Source organism: Anopheles coustani, chromosome 3 (assembly GCF_943734705.1).
Source record: "Anopheles coustani chromosome 3, idAnoCousDA_361_x.2, whole genome shotgun sequence".
Taxonomy (NCBI): domain Eukaryota; kingdom Metazoa; phylum Arthropoda; class Insecta; order Diptera; family Culicidae; genus Anopheles; species Anopheles coustani.
Window position 1 is genome coordinate 7,689,598 of NC_071288.1, and position 22,665 is coordinate 7,712,262.

General features: G+C 47.1%; 1 protein-coding gene across 1 annotated transcript in view; it reads left to right on the forward strand.

Moving 5' to 3' along the window:
* LOC131260548 (neurexin-1) overlaps window positions 1–18,487 on the forward strand; it is a 78,109-nt gene extending 59,622 nt beyond the window's left edge. Inside the window, exons 11-21 of the mRNA XM_058262298.1 lie at window positions 2,014–2,121; window positions 2,209–2,593; window positions 3,293–3,669; window positions 3,796–3,916; window positions 12,937–13,084; window positions 13,159–13,916; window positions 13,990–14,168; window positions 14,358–14,529; window positions 14,606–14,838; window positions 16,807–17,146; window positions 17,217–18,487. Coding sequence (XP_058118281.1) covers window positions 2,014–2,121; window positions 2,209–2,593; window positions 3,293–3,669; window positions 3,796–3,916; window positions 12,937–13,084; window positions 13,159–13,916; window positions 13,990–14,168; window positions 14,358–14,529; window positions 14,606–14,838; window positions 16,807–17,146; window positions 17,217–18,487 — 4,092 coding nt within the window. The remainder of the gene's footprint in view (window positions 1–2,013; window positions 2,122–2,208; window positions 2,594–3,292; window positions 3,670–3,795; window positions 3,917–12,936; window positions 13,085–13,158; window positions 13,917–13,989; window positions 14,169–14,357; window positions 14,530–14,605; window positions 14,839–16,806; window positions 17,147–17,216) is intronic.
* The last annotated feature ends 4,178 nt before the right edge of the window (window positions 18,488–22,665 follow it).

Genomic DNA, 22,665 nt, shown 5'->3' on the forward strand with positions numbered 1-22,665 from the left:
CGCAGGAGAGGCGGAACGATGGAGGGCGAAGGGGCTGAAAGCTACAAGACGCACGAGTGACATAAAAACAGGCCACAGAACGAGGAAACGAGTCCATAATTCATGCTAATTGCTGGTTGTACATTTTAATAAATAAATAAATTATCCGTCTCCTCTTCGGTCCCTCTCCGCGCACCGGCAACGGTGTCTCTGTTGTTGTTGTTGTTGTTGTTGTTGTTGTTGTTGTTGTGTGTGTCTGTGATTGTGAATGGCTTCGAAAACCGTAGTGTCCTCCGTAGCAGGAACCACAAACCAGAAAACCGTCCGACGACGGAAATAATCTCCGACGACTCCGCCAACACCACGAAGGCTACAGTTTTAACATGGCGTAAGAAAATGGACGCCCCGCTCCAAAGGGGGCGTGAAAGGACCTCCCGGACCGCAGACGGGCTGTGGCAATTTTTACTTCATTGCGGCTGATTTCCTGTTCCTTGGTTGCAGACCTGGCGCGGCGAAGGCGTTGCACGGGTTGCACAGGTGTTTCCCGCTTCGAACCGTTTCCGTTTCGCAGCAAACCATTTTTAACTCGTTTTACATCGGCACAGGAATAGCACACCCCCCCAGGCACACGAATCTCGTATCGTTTCAAACGCAAACAACTGTGTTTGTTTAAGGCCTCGCTCTCAACTCTCAACCCGGCACTCAACCCAAGGGCGTTCGTAAATGATCCCTGAAAGTGAAAGCTCCCAAAAAGTTCTCCATAACTATTCCAAAAAGCAACCGCAAACAAAACGTTCGCCAACTGTAACGGAAGCTTTATCACCACACACACACACACACACACGTTCGTAGAGCAAGCGGCTGCGGACGAAACTTTTATTAAAAATGAATAATTAACCGTTCGTGAAAAACCGAACGGCGACCACAATCTGGGCAAGTGTGTGCCAAAGGTTTTTCAGGCTCCAGCAAGCGAGCGTAAAAATACATACACACACACATACAACAAAGAAGATCAACAATTCTATCCCAGTGGGAACAACGGCTCACTTCCGGCAATGTGCGGAGGAAAAAGGAAAAAGAAGGGGAGCGGAGTAGCTGCCCATTTTCCCAAGGGAATTTGAATTTCAAATACCGCAAAACTTCAGTGTGGGCTTTTGTGTGCCTGTTTGACCACCTCCGGGAACGAACAGCTCCTCCGGTCCAATAATCGGGTTCCGCAGCTTGCATTTTTTGGTTTGTGTTGATTTATTTTATTCCAGCGAATTCTTTTGTCCTTCGGAAAAGTCTATCAAATCTGAATCAAAAGAAAAAGACGCGTAGAGCGGCAAAGCGGTCGTTAAGAAGTGTCTCGCTCCGTGTTCGGTGTTTTGCTCGCCAGATCCTATTCCGTTCCACCCCCTCGTAATGACCATTAAATCGGATACAATCGTTTCCCGGACGCATCAACCAAGCGGTTGTCCCCACGGGTGGGGTTCCCGGCAGAGAAAAAAAGAAGCAACCAAACAATCGGGAGGAAACTTTTTCCCTTGGAGTACGGGTGGGATTTTTTCCTCCTTAAGGACACGCATCAGTGCCTCCGACGTCGGGACCCAGTTTGGTTCATTTAACGCTCCACAAGGGGAAGCCGACGGACGGTCCGCAGGGCACAGGTTTGGTGTGCCGGAGCGAGACAGTTGTTATTAATTACGGTCCTTAGGCCTGGTACGCCCACGCGGCGTCGGTTTCTTGATCCCGCCGATCCCTTGGCAGCCGGCCGCCGGTTCACCGCGGACGGGAAGATACACTTCATTATATTTAAATTTAATTACTCCGCTTATGCCCGCTCGAAATCCCTCCGGTTTCGTGGTTAGCGGCCGCTGCCCAGCCCTCGTCCGTTCCGTCGTGGAGTTCTTCCCGCTCGGATCGCTTTTCACAGATTTTCGTAGGGGGAGGAGGCTAACTCGAGGACTTCATCCGAACCGGGCTGGCGTCGCAGCACCTTCCCGACAGCATTGTACACGAATCTAATTTGTTCCTCCCTCCCCCTCACCACAGGTACTTCCCCCCTGGGACGCATCGAAGCAAGGCCTACTGTCGTTTAAATTCCGCACAAATGAACCAAACGGATTAATAATCCTCAACACGATGACCCGCGCACCAAAGGTAAGTCCTTGTCTGGGGCTTCGGTTTTGGCAAATGAGCCTCATTAAACACGTTCCCTTTATCCCTCTACGGTGGTGGTCCCTCCAGAGCAACTTCTTCGCGGTGGAGCTGCTGAACGGACATATCTACATCCACCTGGATCTGGGGACGGGTGCGGTGAAGGTGCGGGCCTCGAGACGCCGCGTAGATGACGGCGTGTGGCACGAGATGTCCGTGCGGCGGAATGGACGCGACGGTCGGGTGGCGGTGGACGGCCTGTGGAACGACTACCGGACGCCCGGCGAGGCGTCCCAGATGCAGCTGGATAGCCCGATGTACATCGGCGGAATCGGGCCACCGTACTCCGAGATCTACATTCCGCCCGCCGTCTGGACGGCCACGCTGCGCCAAGGGTTCGTCGGGTGCCTGCGAGACCTGACGCTGTCCAGCAAGCCGGTAGATATAGCGCACATCGCTCGCCAGCAGGATTCGGGTGAGTTTTTTGCGGGCAAAAACGATCAATGGAATATTAATCAAATTATTGACGATCTAAATGAAGTTTTCATGATTGATTATAATAGAACGGTTGGATCTGTTTTGGGAACAATGTAGCTCATATGCAGTTGAGTTGGGCCATGAATATATGGCATAGAAAAATGGTCCCATTTCGGTCGGTCTGATCAGTTTTGATATGAGGATAAAAAATTTAATTTAAAAAAAATCAAATTATTCATTGGGGTAAAGGATAAGTTCCACGCCAGGATAAAGCGCATTCAACTTAACATTTCAACAGAAATCCCTATCTAAATTTGTTTAATTTGCAATAAAAAACGATCCTTTAAACTTTTTTATACATATACTAATGTTAATTTAACAACTAACTAAACCGACTGTTTTGTTATCATTGAAATACTCTTGTGAAGTGTATCTCAAAAACAAAAAAACCTCATTTTAATTCACCAGAGTCAAGTTTAGGAAACCCATCCCAAATTATTTGATGTTGTGGTAATTTATTAAATCGAATTTAGCATCCGACGGTAAATGATTAAGTGAGACATATAAGCACGATTACTCAGCGGTATTGTTTATGCATCCTAATTGAGATCATCGTTGGATGCAACGAACCTGTCGACCTCGTGACCTCGCTGCAGCATAATTAATCGTTTTTCTGTCGCCCCCTCCCCCCCTCCAGGAGCAATCAAGCCGTCGTGTCACGTAATAGCGAACCAGTGCGGCGGACAGGTGTCACCGTGCCAGAACGGTGGCCAGTGCACCGAAGGCTGGAACCGCCCGCTGTGCGACTGCTCGGCCACGCTCTTCACCGGGCCGACCTGTGGCCGCGAATCGGCCACCCTGGCGTTCAACGGGTCGCAACACATGGCCATCTGGATCGGCGGCACCCAGGGCAGCCGGACGCAGACGGAGGAGCTGGTGATCCGCTTCAAGACCGCCCGCCCGGCCGGGCTCCTCCTGCTGACCAGCGCCGAGTCCAGCTCGTCCGATCGGCTCGAGATCGGGCTGGTCGCGGGCCGGGTGCGGGCCAATGTGCGGCTCGGCGATCGTGAAAAGGCATGCAACACCAAACCGGAAAACGCTAAAACAACTTTTTACACCTAACACGATCTTTCTTTTCTCTCTCTCCCTCTCTTCTTTTGTCGCATATGTCCGCTTCTCGTTTTCTTTCCATCCCCACAGAACCTTCTCGCCGGGCAGTCGGTTCTGAACGACAACAACTGGCACACGGTGAGATTCTCTCGCCGTGCGTCCAATCTGAGGCTGCAAGTTGACGGGACACAGCCCGTCAGGGGTATGTTATGTATGTATCAACAGCACCATTACTTTTTTGCCCTATTACGTGTCGTGACGTGTCGTTTCTCTTTCTTGAATTGAGACGAATCGAAAAGCCAACTACTGAAAATGAACAAACAAGTTCAAAACAACAAAAAAAAAAGAACTGTTCAATGATGAAACACTCCAAAATCCAATGATCCGGTCGTGTTTTTCCAAAACTCTGTTAAAATTATCGTTAAAGAGAAAAGCAACGAAAAAACAGTTTCAATCGTCCTTCATAGAGCGATATAGTTTCGCTATCGAGTCTCGCTAGAGGTCCAACACCCGGTCCATCGAGCTCAAGCCGGCATACTCTATCCATTCGCACCTTCGACCTTTCTTCGCGACATCAAACTACTTAATCGTCGATCTCACCCCACGCAGCGAAAGGCCACCCTCATCAGATTTCCCTCGTCCCGTTCAATCACCTGTAGTGTCGAGTTAAAACATAATCACCACCTACGCACACTCATCTCACGTCATACGCATCCTTGGCTCAGTGAAATCATCGATTTACGCTTCCATTCTGGCATTTAATCATTCCGGACGCCATCTCGAATGGCGCCTGATTAATACAACCCACATCTGAGACTCTGGAAAGCCCTTTGAAGGCCACCATCACAGCATGGCTCAGCAAGCGGCTGATCGGGTTTGAACCAGACCAACGAGATGTAACATTTTAATTTGCAGGAGGTAAATGGTGTGCCAATGACATTTACTGATGAGTGCGATGCACGTCCGCCCGCTCGTCGTTATTGACATTTTCGCTCGGTTGGCGATGAGACGAAGACGTTTGCTTATTGTTCTAAGAGCTTATGTCAATAAGCGGAATATGAATAATGATGCACCGATCGGAGGGAAAGCCAACACACGTAACGTGGGAATTCTTTCAAAGTAACGATAATTGCTACAAAAAAAGCTACAGAAACAAAGGTTAAAGGTTAAATTGAAGTCATTCATACAGCGGCAAACAAATGCTTCATTAGTGACCGCTTTCTCCAAACGTTCTTGAGCTCGGGCATTCGCTTTAACGGTCAAAGCTCGTGTTGGTGTAACAAACACAAGAACACCTTTCTCGTGTAAGAGTGACCGTAAATAAAGAAGGTGAATTACTCAAGGTATTGATCCTTCGGGGGTGGTTCAATCGCACCGGAATCAGACGATTTTCACACCGTCCATTGGTGCCGAGAAAAAGGATTTTCTAACATCACCAACCACAGAACGAAACCACCGCTCCGGCATACCGACTGGACGACGCGGATCTGGAGAGAAAATAATCAAAAATAATCTTATAAAGTGAAATTAGCGAGAAAATTGCTTTTTGATGGTTTTATTTTTCCGCCACCGACCAACAACACGTTCCGCGGTGGTGGTGGTGGTGGTGATTTTTTTTGTCGGCTGTGTTTTGCCTAACGATTCCCTTTCACTTTATCGTTAGGACCCATGTCAGAGCCTTGGGGGAGGCGGTTGCAAACGAGGAAAGGAAGGAACAGGTCTGTAAAACCGAATGGCGGGCATCATTAAAATGTGCTTAAGGATAGACATCACTCCGCGAGGCAGAACGGGGCCTTTACCGAGCTCGCTGCCATGGTGCGCCGAAGGCCAAAGGATCAATCTGCCAACCGCACACCCATACACATGCTCTCCCCTAACGCGGCGGATGCTTAAGTTAAAAGAAAAAATCAAAGAAATACAACAAGACGAGGAGCTCGACGTTGCGCTTGGCGTATTGGGGGATGTTTCTCGAAAAAGTTCGCACCCCTTGGGAACCCCTTCCTGGTGGCCCGGCGGCTTTACCATTTTCCTTCGACACTTTCGCGAACCAGGTTGGCCGCCGGGCGGCGCAACAACTTTAAGAAAACAGCTTTCACAAGACGCAGCTCACAAAAGGGTTCCGCTTTGAAGGATTCTTGTGCAGGTGGGAGGGTGGCGAAAAATCGAATCGAAATCCGCCCGGAACCGGGTCCGCCCGCCGGGAAGGTGGATAAACATCACCACCGCCGACATCCGGCCCCGCAATACGTAACGCGGGGGGGGGGGGAGGGGGGGGGGGGGGTTGTATCGGTGGTATCGCCGCCCGATAAAGGCGGCCAAATTGTTGCTCAAGCGCATCTTTCGCCAGAAGGGTGCTAGCAAAACATTTCGATAGCTAATCTACAAAACACATCGAGCCCGCTCGAGGGGAACCATAACCTGATGTTTCCTATTTTTGTCTACACTGTACACCCCTCCGCCCGTACTTGCAATACCGCCCCGCCACCCGACGGTCCTTCGGGCGCAAAAGAAAAGGTAAACGGTAGCGGCAAGAAAGTTCTCGGCTTCGAAAAATACCTGCGAACCATAGCGAACGGGGTTACATAATGCCACCCTGTTTGTGCTCGGGTTTGGAAAACCGGTTTCGATCGGTCGACCCTTTTTACGCTCAACGTGGGGGGGGGGGGGGGGGGGGGGGAACTTTCTGCCCGAATCGCAAACGGTCGAATGGGATTCCTGTAGGCCCCAAAAGCGTCCGGTGCGGCACTGATTCTGGTTGACATTCAAATTAATTAAATCGTTTGACCTGTTGGCGGTTGGTTGGGAGGCAGGAAACCGCTTTCCTTAAGGTTTTATGGAGGCGATAAAAATAGTTTTTCCCATACAGTGCTAATGAAACCATTCGCCAGACGGCTGCTGTTGAGCGTGTCAATTAGTTTTCAATGTTTTTAAACCTAGTGTTATTCAATAAAGCTTTCTTATTGGATATTTTTGAATTTTAGCAAATTTTAACAGGGATTCGAAAAACAATTTTAGCTCGCGAACTGGAACACGTTCGAGTATGAAACGATGCACATCACTGTATAACCCTCTTGATCTTCTCCTGCACCTGTTAGCATAAAGCTCTCGACCGAGGTAACCCGAGGCAAATTATTTAAATAGTTTCTACAACAACCGAGGCCAAATGAAATTCCAAAAATGTCTATATTAATGTTCAATGGATGGCGCGCGCGATGGTCACCGTCTGCCATGGGAAAGCAATTAGGGGGACCCTCTTTCCGAGAGCGGTCCCGACGGCATGACCGTAGACGCTATGGGCAGCTAATTAATACGTGTTCGATATACATCCATCGCCATCTCGAGCGCCCGTGCGTCCCGAGGACGAAGCGATTCAATTTGATATAGTTAATTCACCTACATTTACGGTCGATCGGATTCCCGGATGGGTCCGGTCTCGTAAAGTGTGGCCTGGCGTGTGATTCAAATCAAATTGTACCGACCTAATGTCCCAGGTGACAACTGATTGTTACTGGTGCGGTGCCGGAAAACGGTGTTCTGCAAATCACTGCACCGAAATGGGTGTATATATGCGAGTTGGTTTGAGGTACACGGTGCTACCGCAAAGCAAGTGCATGCATACCAGCACGATCTATTATCTTCGATTCGAGCGGCTGATGGTTGTTGCCCGTCGGAAGTGGGATAGTGGGTAGCATCATGCATTTACAAGCACCGGAATGACTCGTAATGGCAAACGCCTTTCGACATTCGGCTGAACATTGGTTGCCGCATCCGTCGAGGGCCATGGTGCACCGATGTGGGCAGATGCATCATGTGCAACGAACCGAGCACTGCAACTGGCGAAAACCCCCTCGCCAACACCACTCTTTGATGGTAATATTTACTCGACACCCATACACGGCGTGTTGACATGACGGCGATGAAATTTCAATAAAATTAATGACTTTACACTCATAATGCTTTTTCCTCTCGTATGAATTGTGCATCCTGTTGGTCCTGCAAAATGGTGTTAACAAACGAACTCATTTAACATGATAACGCGAATTTTGGAGGCGATTTTACCGCTCTCTCACAGGAAGTGGTGAACATTAGACCATTCTTTTGCACAATTAAACTTTCCACACGAATTGAGCAACGTGGAGGAATGTGCATTGAAATTAAATAATCCCATGTTGGGCCGATGGAGGCGCCTAGTACTTCACCGCAAAATTTCACCACTCACGGCCTCGTGCACGGTACGCTCGAAGATAATACATTTCCATTGCATTCCAACACCCGACGCAATGCTCGGGTCGAGTTGAAGCGGGACTGCAGTAATTATAAGGCAAATTGGACGCCGTTGAAAAACAGGCTCTTATCACCAACATCCAGTGTCGCGGAAAATGAGTGCAGATAAAAAAGCCCTCCAAGCAATGCAATCGTTGTTTCGTTCCGCCCCTGGCCCTTTGAACATGCACCAAACACACGTGCAATAATTGACCATTATGTCGAGCGCAGCGGCAGCGGCTACAATTAACGACAAAATCGAACGGAAAGCAAAATAGGGGCTTTCCCTTTGATTTATCGATAAGGGCGCACGCGGGCTATCGGCCCGGACCGAGCATGAGGCATGATGCACACCTATACTGCTCGATCCATTACGATGCCAGATCGAGCGTACGTCAGTAAATTGAAAATATATTCTTTTAATTGGAATTGTTGAGCGCTTACGTTTTCCACTTACGAAAGCTAGCGTTATTGGATGAATGATAGATGGGCGTTTTTCAATTTTATGCTCCACGAAACAAATGATCCCACCGATGGAGGTAATGACATGCGGCTTGGTATCGCTTTGCATTTCATTCGTTCGACTCATCGGTATTACCGCTATCAACATTATAATCCACCCAAATCAGATGGAAATAACATGCTTAAAAAATGGCATCAATTTAGTCATTGTATTTTACCTATGGTTGTGCAACCGTCCAATGCAGTCGTTAACCGTGTCATCCATCATAAAGTACATCCATTTGCTTCATAATTTTCATTGACATAAAATTTCATCACAAACCCTCACAGAACCCCTGTCTCTTCGATTTAACCGATTTAAAATTCTAACCACCCTCGAAGCCCTCCTTCACGAATGAGCTCTCAAGTACTAAGATTGGCTTTAAAATGGCTCCATTTCGAACAACCCATCCGAAGCAGTTCCAACCCGTTCGTGCAGCATCGAGACGGAACCTTAAAGCTCAGCGTATACCGTTGAAGGTTGAAGCCCCCCTTTTTCACCGAACGACGCGGACGCGCGATCGCGTACAAAATTGATCGAACGTCAGGGCGCTAATTTATGTGCACCAAAATTTTTAACTAGTTGATTACGTTGGTTTCGTTTGATTTCGTTCATTCCTTTTCTTTCTGCATTGCTATCCCTAAAGTATAAACCGTTTTTATATTATTTTTTTCCTTATTATTATTACAAATAAGTATGATTAACCACACGAAAGTAAAGTATGTTTGCCAAAATCCACATAATCCACTACAAGCACACGAGCACAAAATAATACCCGTACTCCTTAGGCCGTTACTTTTCATCAAACCCGTCGACACTTCACGTCGACATTGACGGGGTTTTGTACCTTTGCACATACATACATACACACAACCAACCAAGCAAAATCACACATTAGGCGTGTTTAGATTTGTCTTTTCCTTCACGTTGCATTCGGACGATACTTCACCAATGATCGTCCGTTACGTTCGTTCGTAGAAGCAAAAGGCTGTATGAATGTCACCGTTTATTTGTCGGCAATCTCACTGCATCATACTGACACTCCTTCTTGTTTTTGATTGAGCCACGCAAGTATTTACGCACCTAAAACAAATGTATCTTCAGCTCACCTTACCCCCCCAAAAAAAAAAAAACAGTAGTTACACGGCTTCATGCTCCGGTTATGGATAAACATTTCTGTAGCACTCTTGTCGACTGAACGCTCTTCTTCTCGGGAACCATTGAAATTCTTTTTATTATAAAATAGCATCATTACGACTGCGGTGATTTGTTGTTCACTGATTTAATTCAGCACAATATTTATCCCTCCATCAGCCACATGCCTTTTGCATGACAAATTATTCTGCTTACAATACTAACAGCGAAATTTATACATTGGCACGAACACGAAAGAAATCATGGAATTTCAGAAAAATTAAAACCAACATTTTCCCTGCGAGCTGAATGATTTGTTTTCCCGTTCACCCATCTTTATCGTTGTCGCAAAGCAAATGTTTCTAGTATGTTTAAGGCAAGTTTACCGCAAGCCAACCCTGTTTACAAGTGCATTATGATGCAATTCGAAACTCGCTCACAAGGACCTTGGTCAAATTCGATCCACTTTCTAAATGACCAATTATTGACACGCGACAGCAAAACACAGAACCTCCAGCAACCTTTCTCCGCAATGGCCGAGAACCGTGGTGGCCCTTGCAATGTCGGACACGGTATTGGTTTGGTTGTGTGCAGATAAGTGCTCTTGAAACAAGCAGCTGAGGAATCGATGATTGCCAACTAAACGTCATTCGTTACGCGGTTTCCAACGAATGAAGGGCAAATCGTCAAGCATCGTCAAGTTGTAGGGATTTTTCTGTTCCTTTCTGGACGGTTATCGATCATAAGAACAAAATGGAGACGATAGACGATTTCCTGAACCGAGATATCAATAAGAATTTTTGGACTCTACAATTGGTGATGAACAGTATACAGTAGCTTAGGCAATAAACGAAAACGTGATATGAGGTACTTTTACCTGCAAATGTGTGTAGAAAATGGTTCGACTACACATAGCGCATGTTGCAGTTCCAGTCTAAATCGCACACCCGCACGCGAACTCGCTACCCAACGCCTCTAATGTGTGTCTCATTAACCATTTTCAAGGGTAGATTTCCGCGCTGTTTTTGTGTTGCTCTACATCCAGCACAACAAGTCTTTAATTTTTATAACCCGATAATGGATTGAATGTGTTTATAAATTTAGAACGAAAAACATCCTTTTTCACGCAATTATATCCGCAAAAAATTAAAAAAAAAACAAAACCAACCACCACTAGATGCACCAAAGGCACACCACCAAATGCAACAAAGACAAACAAAATAGACAACACCCAGTACACCACCCCACCATTGTGTGCACCGTTCAACAAAATGGCAATCACCCTTCCGTTAGTAATCGAACCAGCAAAACACTCGAGCCGTTCTTGTGTGTGATTTTTCGGTTTTTCACCATGTGATGTTTCTTTCTTTTTCAAAGTTTTCGTTGGTTGTTTGGTTTGTTTTGTTTTGGCTCGTGTGTATGTGTAAGTGTGTTTTTCATTTCCACCGTGCAAAAGCCAGTTTTCAATTAGTCGCCTGTCGGTTATGGTTCCGTTTGCTCTATTAGTTTTCTATCCACCAAGTGTCGTCCTAAAGACAACAAATATAAAAATGGCTGTCTCACTCGGTGTCCCTTTTAGCTCACTGGAAACTCACACACCCACACACACACATTGTGCACGAGTGCTCTCGCCCTACCACCGCACCCCCTCACAGCTTTGCCTTGACGCTGTGTGTGAAGCGAAGCACGGAATTTCGCCGTCTACGAAAACAAAAGACACCCACCTTTCCCCACCTCCCCCGCCACCATTCGATTCATCCCGGTTTTGATCCCTACACTCTCCACCAATGCAAAGCTGGTTCTGGCATTGAACATGGAACTGTCCTAAACGATGTTAACTAACACACTGTGTGGCCTGTATGTGCTCAAGTTTCGTTTTGACTCTAGCCTTCACACGCAGCCATTTGCATACGCCCGAACCACACACCCCTCTCCTCCGTGCTACCTCTGTCACATTGTCCTTTGAAGCGCACTATCTAGTTCGGTTCTTGCATAAGGAAGTACGACTTTGGTCATCCGTTTTTCATCACCACGGTTTTATTTGTTCTATACTTTTGTAGATCACTTGCTCCTCACAAAGAACGTTCATTGGTTCACATCGTATTTCCCTCCACCCATCCCACCACCGCCCACCGGCGACACAACTTTTAAACCATTCGGCAGCATTCGTAACCAATCTCACACCTTTCATCCTTCATTGGCGCACACAATTAAAAAGTATCGCGAACATCTCGGTGTATCGTCCTGGAGAGAAGAGGAAACTGCTCACAGCCGCGCCAGGCACTTGAAACATTTACCTCCGAGGCGGTGGGAAACCAGCTGCCCGAAAAACCTAATCATTATCAAATCGATCGTGCACTCGTTATTGAAAGTTTTTTTTTTAGAAATATCTACTCATATATTTTCGATCCGTCAACACTAATTCATGTTCATGCTTGATTGTGCTCGTAGTTAAGTGTGGGGTTTTTTTATTCATATGCTTTCGGCTGAATGATAGTGTTTAGAATGTTGCCCGTGTATTTCATCTGCTAGTGTTTGGTTTAACAATGCATGTAATGTCGCTCCTTACTTTGTTTTTTTTTTTAAGATATCCCCTCGATAACCGGCTTTTCTGCCAACTGCACCTTGCACCTTAATTACTCCAGAGTAATAATATTCCGATATTATTCTTCCTTTCTAATCCGTGATTTGCTATGCATTACTCCGTTAGAAAATCGGTCTCCATAGACGCCCTTCTTTTTCTCTCTTTTTTTCCCTCGTTACATATTCCTTATCATTTGTGCATTCGACATCTGCATATTCTTTAGCTCGCCCCACCTTCCCACCCCAAACGTCGCTAGACATTAGAAAACCCAACTGGAAAACCAACCAACCAATAGAAACCACTACTCACTATCAGACGCCGTGTCGCTTTCCCTTAGGGAACCCAATCAGGCCGGACCCCGGTCATCGCTGCCGAAACCATTTTCATTGCATCCCAAAACGAAACATCAACCCACCTGCCTGCCTGGCTATCGAAACTAACGATGTTTAGGTTGTCTGTTTTGATTTTTGCGAATGCGTTCTGAATGTTACCACCAAGTTCGTTCCCCACCCACACCGAATCCCACCAACCTCCAAATTGACCCCCCAAAACAAGGTTCACCGTTTTTTTTTACGATATGTTTTCTAACCGTAGTTCCAGGGAACCCTTTGTTATTAGCTATGTTAATGTGTCCCTGGAGCCCTGGAGTGGTGCCGAGTGAACCATTTTTTACTAGAATGTTTGTTTCCCTTCGGTGGCCCGTTCTGTTTCGTTCCATATTTTGCCTGTGCTCTACCTACATCCTTAGCGGAAGCAATACTGGGACGGCACGGTACGCTGGAGGTGAAGTCGATACATCTGGGAGGCCTGTTCCATGCCGAGGAGGAGATCCAAATGACGGCCGCCATGCCCAACTTTGTCGGCCAGCTGCAGGGATTCGTCTACAATGGGCATCGGTAATGATCGTCTTAATCCACGCCGAAAAGAACCTTGTGGTAGAAGTTCTTAACCGTTCTTCAACTCGTTGCAGCTACATCGATCTTGTGAAATCGCTCGGACCCGAGCTTTCCTCGCTCCCGACAACCATGTTCAAGCTGACGGCCCGGTTCGTGAACTCCCCACCGGGATCCCCATACCTTCCGGCGACGTTCCGGTCGAAGCACTCGTACGTTGGATTGCCGATCCTGAAGGCCTACTCCTCGGTGTTCGTCGATTTCCGCTTCAAGACGCTCGAACCGAACGGCCTGCTGTTCTACAACGGTGGCAAGCGGTCCGATTTCTTGGCGGTCGAGCTCGTCAACGGCCATATCCACTACGTGTTCGATCTGGGCGATGGACCGATCACCCTGCGCGACAAGGCCCGCATCCACATGAACGACAACCGGTGGCACTCGGTGAGCATCCGGCGACCGGGCCCAAAGACCCACACGCTGGCCGTGGACGAATCGATCGAAATCTACACCGCCAGTGGCAATAATATGCACCTCGAGCTGGAGGGTATCCTGTATGTGGGCGGCGTGTTTAAGGACATGTACACCCGGCTGCCATCGAGCATTGCGTCCCGGTCTGGGTTCGAGGGTTGCATCGCCTCGGTGGATCTGGCCGACAGTTCGCCCAGCCTAACGGAGGACGCCGTCGTACCGAGCTCGCTGGTTGTGTCCGGATGCGAGGGACCCACCAAGTGTAGCCAGAATGCGTGTGCAAATCGGGGCGTTTGTGTGCAGCAGTGGAACGCGTATGCCTGCGAGTGCGAAATGACCTCCTTCACTGGACCGACGTGCTATGATGGTAAGAACGATGGCCTCAATAAGAGCGAGCTTGTATTAGACTATAGATTCAATTTACCTTACCCTCGTTGCAGAATCAATATCGTATGAGTTTGGAAACAACAAAGGCCTAATACAGTACAACTTCCCACCGGGGCGCCAACCGGACACGGAGGAGGATAGTATCGCGCTTGGGTTTGTGACGACAAAGTCTGACGCCGTCCTGTTGCGCATCGAGAGCTCTACCACGCAGGACTACATTGAGATGGAGATCGTAAGTTCCGCTGGATCGAAATCTATGTTTCCTTTGGAGACATAAACGTCATTCTCGGCCATTTATCGGTAGACATTTATACCTGCAGCGAATCTCCATTGGAGCTGCGCTTGATGATCCTAGATTTGCCATAACAGGCTGCCAAAGTCCACAACACTGTATTCCCATTTTATTCTACAATGTTTGCAGGTGGAAGGAAATGTTTTCACCGTGTACAACGTTGGCACACAGGACCTACCCCTGGGTGAGGTTGCCGTGAAGGTGAACGACAACAACTATCACATCGTACGGTTCACACGCACGGGTGCCAATGCTACGCTGCAAATCGACGACTATAACGTCCAGACGGTGTCCTCGATCGGTAAGACCGTGGACCGGATTTACCCAAACAGCTTCAGCACGACTTCTGTACACAAACCCTACCAACTTCTTTCCAGGCCACCAGTCAACAGTCTTCACGTCGATGGCCAACATTCAGGTCGGTGGGAAAATCGCTCGCAATGGTCGCTCGCGCATCGAGCGGCCATTTAGCGGGGTGATCGCGGGACTGTCGGTGAACCGGCTGCGAGTCCTCGATCTGGCCGCGGAGCGCGACCCGCACATCAACGTTCGGGGCGATGTACAATTGGTAACTGGCGTTTTAGATAGAAATGACCAAAGAATGCAGCAGGTTAGAATTTTTCAACGAAAAGCAATTTTCTATCTCGAAAACGCTCTTTCTCGTTCTCTTTCTCCTCTCTATCTTTCTCTATTATATTCTAAATACCTCTCTCTCTCTCTCTCTGCTCTGTTACATTTTTTTCTGTGTTAATTTATCGTTCGTTTTTTCCTAAAATTTATTGAGTTTTTGTTTTTTGTTTCGAGTTTTCATTGGTGCCTGTTTCCGTGTCGGTTATTTTTGTACAGATTGTTCACAAGTATTTCTCGTTGATATTTTGCGTTTCGTTTCGTTCGATTCGAGTGTGTGGCAAGAGAAACTAGTTGTAATTAACAGTTCTATCCAAGATGGTGTACTTAAGGTTACTGTTGGTAATCATACTTTATTAACCCACTTTGTTTTCGAACATTCTTTAAAAAAAGTTCTGTCAACGCCACACACTTGCATCGTTCTGTATTTATCTGTTCTTCCAATTTGTCGCAAAACAACGACCTGTTTCGAACGGTTCTCTGTTGACACTGTAAAAGGATAAAGTATGGCCGCCTCTTATTGCATTTTCATCGACCGTCGCATCTTGGAACGGTTCTTCTGTGTCTGTGTGTGTGTGTGTCTGTAGTGTCTGTCTTTCTCTCGTGCCAACTGCAACATGCCAACAGAGAAAACCCGTTCAAATCGGTGTATTCGTTTCGTAACTTTATCAATTACAACGCACCTTTCCGTTTGACTCTATGCCGCACCAAACTAATGAACAGTTGTTTGCAAAACCCACGATCCAGCATTACCTTTTGTCTGCTACTTTTTTCATTTGAACAAACATCAAAACCTTAACGAGCTGAAAACGAGAGCTGCCACAACGGTGGGAGTGGGTGTTATATATTATAGGGTCAATGCGTGGGAGGACAGTTCAAAAAGTCGGACTTTTGGACGCTGTTTTTGAATGGCTTCTGTTGGAATCATTTCGAACCACGCTTCCGTTTCGCGCGTTTCTGTTCAACCACCCGTTTCGTTGATCTTCCGGTTGCTATGTTTTCTTGGTTCAGTCGGATTGCTTTGATTTATTTCGTCCACCCCGATTCAGTTCCTACCAGCCGTCCCCGGAGGTTGGGAAAATTAATTTCCCAACAAACACCCTCCCCCTCACGCAACCTACCACGTTCTCTTTCTCAAATGATGTCCTTTCCTTCTACTTAAAACAGGAGCACGAAGATAGTTACCGTCGCACAAATTTGTCAAGAAGCCCAAAGAAATGAGTGTCTTGTAGAAAAGCAAAAGCAAGAAAAGAAAAAAAAACTCGCCAGAGCTGTCACGGTTCTGCGCGGTTGATTTTCTCACTTATAATTTATTCAACCAGCTGCAGTCATAACTAAAACCAAAACTATTCCGTTCATCTCCCATACGTGCCCTTTTCTCTCCGTTTCTGGCGACACAGACACACGATCGCATACGAGACACACGGCGGGCGCATCCTTGTTCCACCAACCCCAGGGGAAGCGGGGAAGGATGGATGCCCACAAAACAGCACCCAAACACACATACACCCACAGTCGAACACGATCGAATGATCTAATAACAGTTGAAACAGAGAACACCAAACAGATCGTACCACTTCAGTTCAGTTGGCCGTTCCCGGCTTTTCAACGCCCTCCGAAAAACCATTGCTACCATCACTCATTCCCACCGTTGTCCCCGTTCCTCTCATTCCGCTCCATCGCCTTCCACCGTTGAGCTGCCAGTAGTTCAATAGTTCGTGTCGTTAGTTGCAAGTAGTCGCTTCCTTAGTACCGCACCATTTTGCACAACCGCTCGCACATGCCTACATTTTCCTCCGAAACGAGCACACAGTGACACACATACACACATACACACACTCATATACACGCACCCTTTGCACATGCATCGCACGCCATGTCCATTTCCATTCGTGTCCTTGCACCACGCTTCGGCAGAGGGCGTGAGCTGACCGTAAGAATTAAACTGAAGAACTCTTCCGATCATTTCAAGACCCCGGCCAGCGGCTACCCGGGCGTGATGGACGATCTCATCTTCAGCGGGGCCGGTTCCGGGTGCCGGGGAGACGACGAGGACGAATGTACGCCGCCGTTCGAGAATGGCTCGGGAGATGATCTGATCACGCCGGTTTACGTGCCCCCGACGAAGCAAACGGCCACCACGGCTGGTGGAGCGGCGGGAGGTGCCGGTGGGAAGGGTCGTGGACGGGGCAAAACGTCACAGAAGTTGTGCGACGATGAGGACTGTCTGCACGGTTCCGGAAGTGGTGAGGTGACCGAGGTGTTCACCACGTCGACGGCGAGAAGTTCTGGTAGGTTAACGTTTTGTTTACAAAGCGATCGTTACAATCAACATTATAACCATTTTTCCATTTGGTATAGAAACGAGTCCCGAAATGACGTACACGACGGTTGACTTTGACAAGAAGACCGAGGGAACCACGTCGCTCACAACCCAAGGCCGCACACCGGACACCTACTCATCGTCCTCGCACACAACCAGCGAGATGGAAACGACCAGTGGAACCAGCAGTGGTACGACGGGAAGCTACGGCACGGGAAGTAGTGCTGGTTCTTACGGTGGCAGCTCCGGTGGAAGCTACGGAACGACGGTGTCGATGGGATCCGGTGGAACAACGGGCTCCGGAACGACGACCGGGACGACGACCAGCGGTCGGGTGGGCACAAGTTCGACGGGCACCACGGTCGGCTTGAGCACGTACGGTTCCACGACCCAGCAGCAGCAACAGCAAACACCCTCCGAGACGACCGTTAGCTACCGGGACCGCGATCGTGACCACATCCGCGAGACGACCTACCCCCACACACCCACCACGACCGAGGAGGAAATCGTCGACGTTCACCTGCCAACGGACGACGAGGACGAGGGCGAGGAACGGCGAACGACGGTGCACCAGCCCGGCCGTCGGCCACCGCCGGTGAAGGTCGCTCAACCGCCCAGCCAGGAACCGGAGACACCCTACCAGCCCCATCCGCCCCCGTACCCGCCGACGCGCCTGCCCAAGCACAAGGGCGGCCGGATCAACTCGGAGGCCGAGGAGCGCACGGCCATGATTATCGGCATCGTGGCGGGCGCGCTGATCGCCGTCATCCTGGTGATCCTGCTCGTCCTCTGGATCAAGTCGAACGGCGACCGATCCTACAAGACCGAGCACGACAAGAGCGGCCTGTACGGGCAGGGGCCGAGCGCGGCACTGCTGGGCGGCTCGCACGGTAACTCGGGCACGCACAACTCGCACCACTACAACCAGCAGCAGTCCCAGCAGGGACACCATCAGCCGCAGCCGCACCATCAGCCCTCGGCTCCGCCGCACTACAACGGCACGCACCACTCGAACGGGGGCAGCACGCTGCCCATCAACGGATCGCTGCGCCACCATGGCCCCGGCAATGGGTCCATGGGTGGCGGCCCGGGTGGTGGTGGTGGTGGTGGTGGTGGCGGCATGGGCATGGGTAGCGGCGGCAGCATGAGCATGGGCTACGGTGGGCTGAATGGCAGCGGTAGCGACAAGGGCAGCATGCAGTCCAGTGGTGGCGGGGGCGGCGGAGGTGCTGGGGCGGGCGGAGGTATGGGGCAGCCGCAGCGAAACAAGAGCCGCAACTCGAAGGATATCAAGGAGTGGTACGTCTAAGGCGGTGCAACCGATTGTGATGCGAGGAAAGGCGCACGACACCGGACGACACACGATCGAACGAATGCTAGCCGAAGCGCAAAGCGTCGTGAACGAGCAACGCAGAAAATTAAAGGCTGAAAAGCGAGAATGATAAAACACAAATTTCAAATGGAAAATATTGCATAAATACCCAACAGGCTGAAGAAACCATTCTAGAAGTGTACATAGTCGTGTAGGAATTATGAAAGTGATCAAATCATACTGATAACGGTAGTACGAGAAGAAAACGACAGTTAAAGGGAGGAAAAGAGAGAGGGCGGAAGGAATAAAAACTACTAACAGACACAGCTAAAGAAACCAAGCAAACAAAAATCGCAAGGCCACCCGACACTGCGATAGAAATGTAAAATTAGTCAGGTGGACAAAGGCAAGGATAATTGCAGACAAAACCAACAACCGAAAAGCATAAAACGTCAAAGGATGAGCTAATGAAAGTGGTCAACATGAATCAACACATTTCATCGTGGTGGGAAATGAAAATGGATAAAAAAATCGTACTAAAATCTAAAAATTAAACCAAACAGAAGGAAATCGTTATCGTTTATCGAACAAGCAGAACGAAACCAAACGTTTTACGATTCCCCCATAGAGATGCTCACAGATCAACAATACTATACCCGTAAAGCCGTAGTATGTTCAAACGGGTTTGTATAGTTCAGTGCAAGACCCCCCCCAGTCCCGTTCAAAAACAAATAGAACAGAGATACGAAAAGTTCCAATTCATCCTGCTTCGAAGCATTAAGGAGAAAAGGAGAAACAAAATGACATTATCGAATGAGAATAGAAATTTCTTGCAATCGAAAGTTACTAACCGCTGTTGAGCTGAGGAGAAAGGAAGGTGTCGTCATTCGAAGGGCGAATGCAATGGCCTCTAGGAAAACAGGAAAAACACAATGTGTTTCCCGTACGCAGCATTCACAAACACACGCGCTACGCATCGCCACACACTCGGTTCTTTGCTCGGATTGGAAAATTGTTAGCAGCATTGTCCAACGAACGGCTACGTTGTTAGATGATCTTTATTTTTTTATATCCTTGTTAAAAAAAAACGTTGGAGCCAGTTTTTAAACACAACACAAAAGAATAAGGCGTTATAAATTACTATCGCATCCAAGGAACCAAACCAATTACGAATGGCTACCTAGCAAAAGAAAAACGCTTAACGTTCGAATCCCAAGCACTGCGTGTTGTTTGCGCTTCGAGTGGGCCATGGGGAAGCAAAACCTAAAAAGCTTTAGTAAAAACCTAAGAAACCAAGAGCACTGGGATTGAAAACTGTTGGCAATGTGGTTTTAAGCACGATCTAGCTGATAAGTATGTTTGCGTACGCGAGGCGAACGAAAGGTGTTTGATTGGGCACGAGTTATGAGATTATCTTTTCTTATTTCGTTTCCCAGCAACTGCCTACGATTTCTTTTGCTTTGTCACTGTTCACTAATCGCAGGTGACACCGGCGTTGGCTCAGACACACTCGCATGCACAATGGCGGGAAGATCCTCGGGTACGAAATCCGTAAGGACGTCCTGCAACCTCCCTACTCTTTGTACCATAGACACAAGGCGCGAACGTGTGAGGAAATCTTACGGCATCGATAACTACAGTCGGTTGAAAGGTAAAAATAAAATTCGAACCCTAATGGATGGTGAATAATTGTCCCTGTAGGATACGACGAATGACGCTGCGTCACTTATGCGACATTGCAGGTCAGAGAAACATTGTAAGACAAACGAACAAAAAAAAAAACGAATATTACACCGAGTTCCGGTAAAAGCAAATTGTTTTTTCTGCACAAATTAACTCTAACCTAAGAAATCGTAAAACCCATAAGGGTTTCTAATAGGACCCCATTGAAGAAAAAGAAATACTTACAATGGGTAGTTACAAAAAGGGGATAAATAAGTATAGATACAGAGAGAAAGAGAAAGAGAGATATATATATATATACATAAATCATAATATAAACCAAACAAGAAAGAAAAAAAGAAGGAAGAAACAAAACTACAAACACACCTTAAATAAGGAACTTGTTTTGATAAATTCTTAAACTATAAGACAACAAGCAAAGACAAAAAGAGAAAAGAAAACAAGTTGAATATTACTGCTACACTAAAGCGCATTATACACCCTCTGCTCCTTGTTCAAAACAAATACAACGGGGTAAGACAACACGGCCAATTGGAAGCAGGAAGAAATCCTACAAGAAATTCTACTATCTACTCGTGGCTCCCACAAACAACATTTGGTTTACAATTTGTTTCCTTCTATTTGTACCATGGCTTAGCACGGGGTAGGCCCCAAAAGCTAACGAATAACCCCGCACCGACGACCTGGAACTCCCTGGACCTTTTGCACACATTTGCCAACAGGTGCTGGAGGAGGGGTGAAATGAAGAAAAAACAAAAACCGTTCACTTTAAAAGTACATCAAAACAAACCCAATCTTGCACCGAATTTTCTATAGTTCTACGAGAAAGCAAACAAAAAAAAAACGAACGAAAGAAAGGAGAAAACAATTACACTCGATATTCTATTTCAAATTGTACGCGCACCGTCTCTTGTACTCTAAAACTCGATCGATTCTTACAATGAACGAACATGCAAACAATATTTACTATACACAACTGAACTAAACACACACAAAATACACCGGAAGGATCAACACCGAACGATGGACGATTTCGATGTTCAAACCACCACACCACAATCAACACTGAAACACGGAGAATACATTAGTAAAGCCAAATTGAATCCACAGAAACGCATGCAAATGGGAATAGTAAGAAGGTAAAGGCAGCAGAATGACGGATGAGGGGAGCACGTGTTTGCAAACGCCAGGAGAAACTAGTTATGTTGTATGGAAAATGTTAGGTACGTAGGCAGTATACCTACTACGAAGGGTTTATAATTTCTTTCTATTGTCTGGAAACGCTTTGTTGGATTACAAACCAAATCGCCAAAGTTCGACGTTTCGATGAACTAAACAGAAATCACATTTATAGTTAATTTCAATGTTGGTGCTGCATTATATATTTTTTTTCTTTAAATCCTTTAAATGCAATGCATAGCATGAATTCTCTGTAATCAAAGAAGAACCATGTAACCACCTACATCCAACACTAGGTTGGAAACACCCAACCATGCGCTATGATACTTAATCGAACGTGTGGGATGAAATCGGCAAGATAGAAAACATATTCACAATAAATAAAAGTGGTAAAACATATCAGTTTTGAATTGATATCATTCGTGCGCACGAAATCTACCATGTTAGGTATCAGACTCGGTAGAAGAAAAGTGTGAGATGATGTGAATGCTGGCACTAATACTATTCAGAACCGAACCCCTAGGCTCATCGTAACCAACTCATTATGATAACTCTACTAACTCATCCACAAACAAGCTACTAAAACCAAACACGAAAAAAGGCAAAGGTACCATTTTTCATCGTACCGTCGTGACGGAACAGTATCGGTTTTTTACTCATCCTTAGATAGGTAGTATCAAATCCTTTGCCCACCCCCTTTGTATCCCTTTTTGGGTGGGGTAAGGTGTGGTCTCGTAAAAGGTTTAAATTAACTCATGCAAGCATATTACCCGTTGCCAGTTTCGTATTTATTAATCCGTTAGGCAGGCCGTTTTCGTTTCCAACAACTACACTATCATTACTCTAGGGCAAAGTATTCACCAACAGAATTAAACATTTAAACACTAGGCACGTTTAGCGTTTATCTTATACAAATTATGCGTTGGATATATGATTGAGAAAGGATTTGACTGACGGACGAAGGAAGAAAGTCGGTGAGGAAACAGATTTGGCAGAATATACCCACGCGGCTCCGCAAACACGGTCAGTATATATGTAGGGACTCGGACACTTTCTTCCCAAACAGTTGATATCCAGCACCCAGCTTTGTTGGCGTTTTGACTTTCTCGATAAGTTCCTTGGTGATCGATTGTACTGGAAGGCGACAGTCCGTTCCGTTTAGTGACAAAAATAACACTCTCCCGGTATCTAACAACAGCAGGCAACAACACAGGAATAGCAAATAAATTGTAGTGTGTGCGGAACCATTCGCATGAGTGCAAATCACAATAATCGTAGTGTTGTCCGAGAAAAAATAAAAACGAAACCGATTG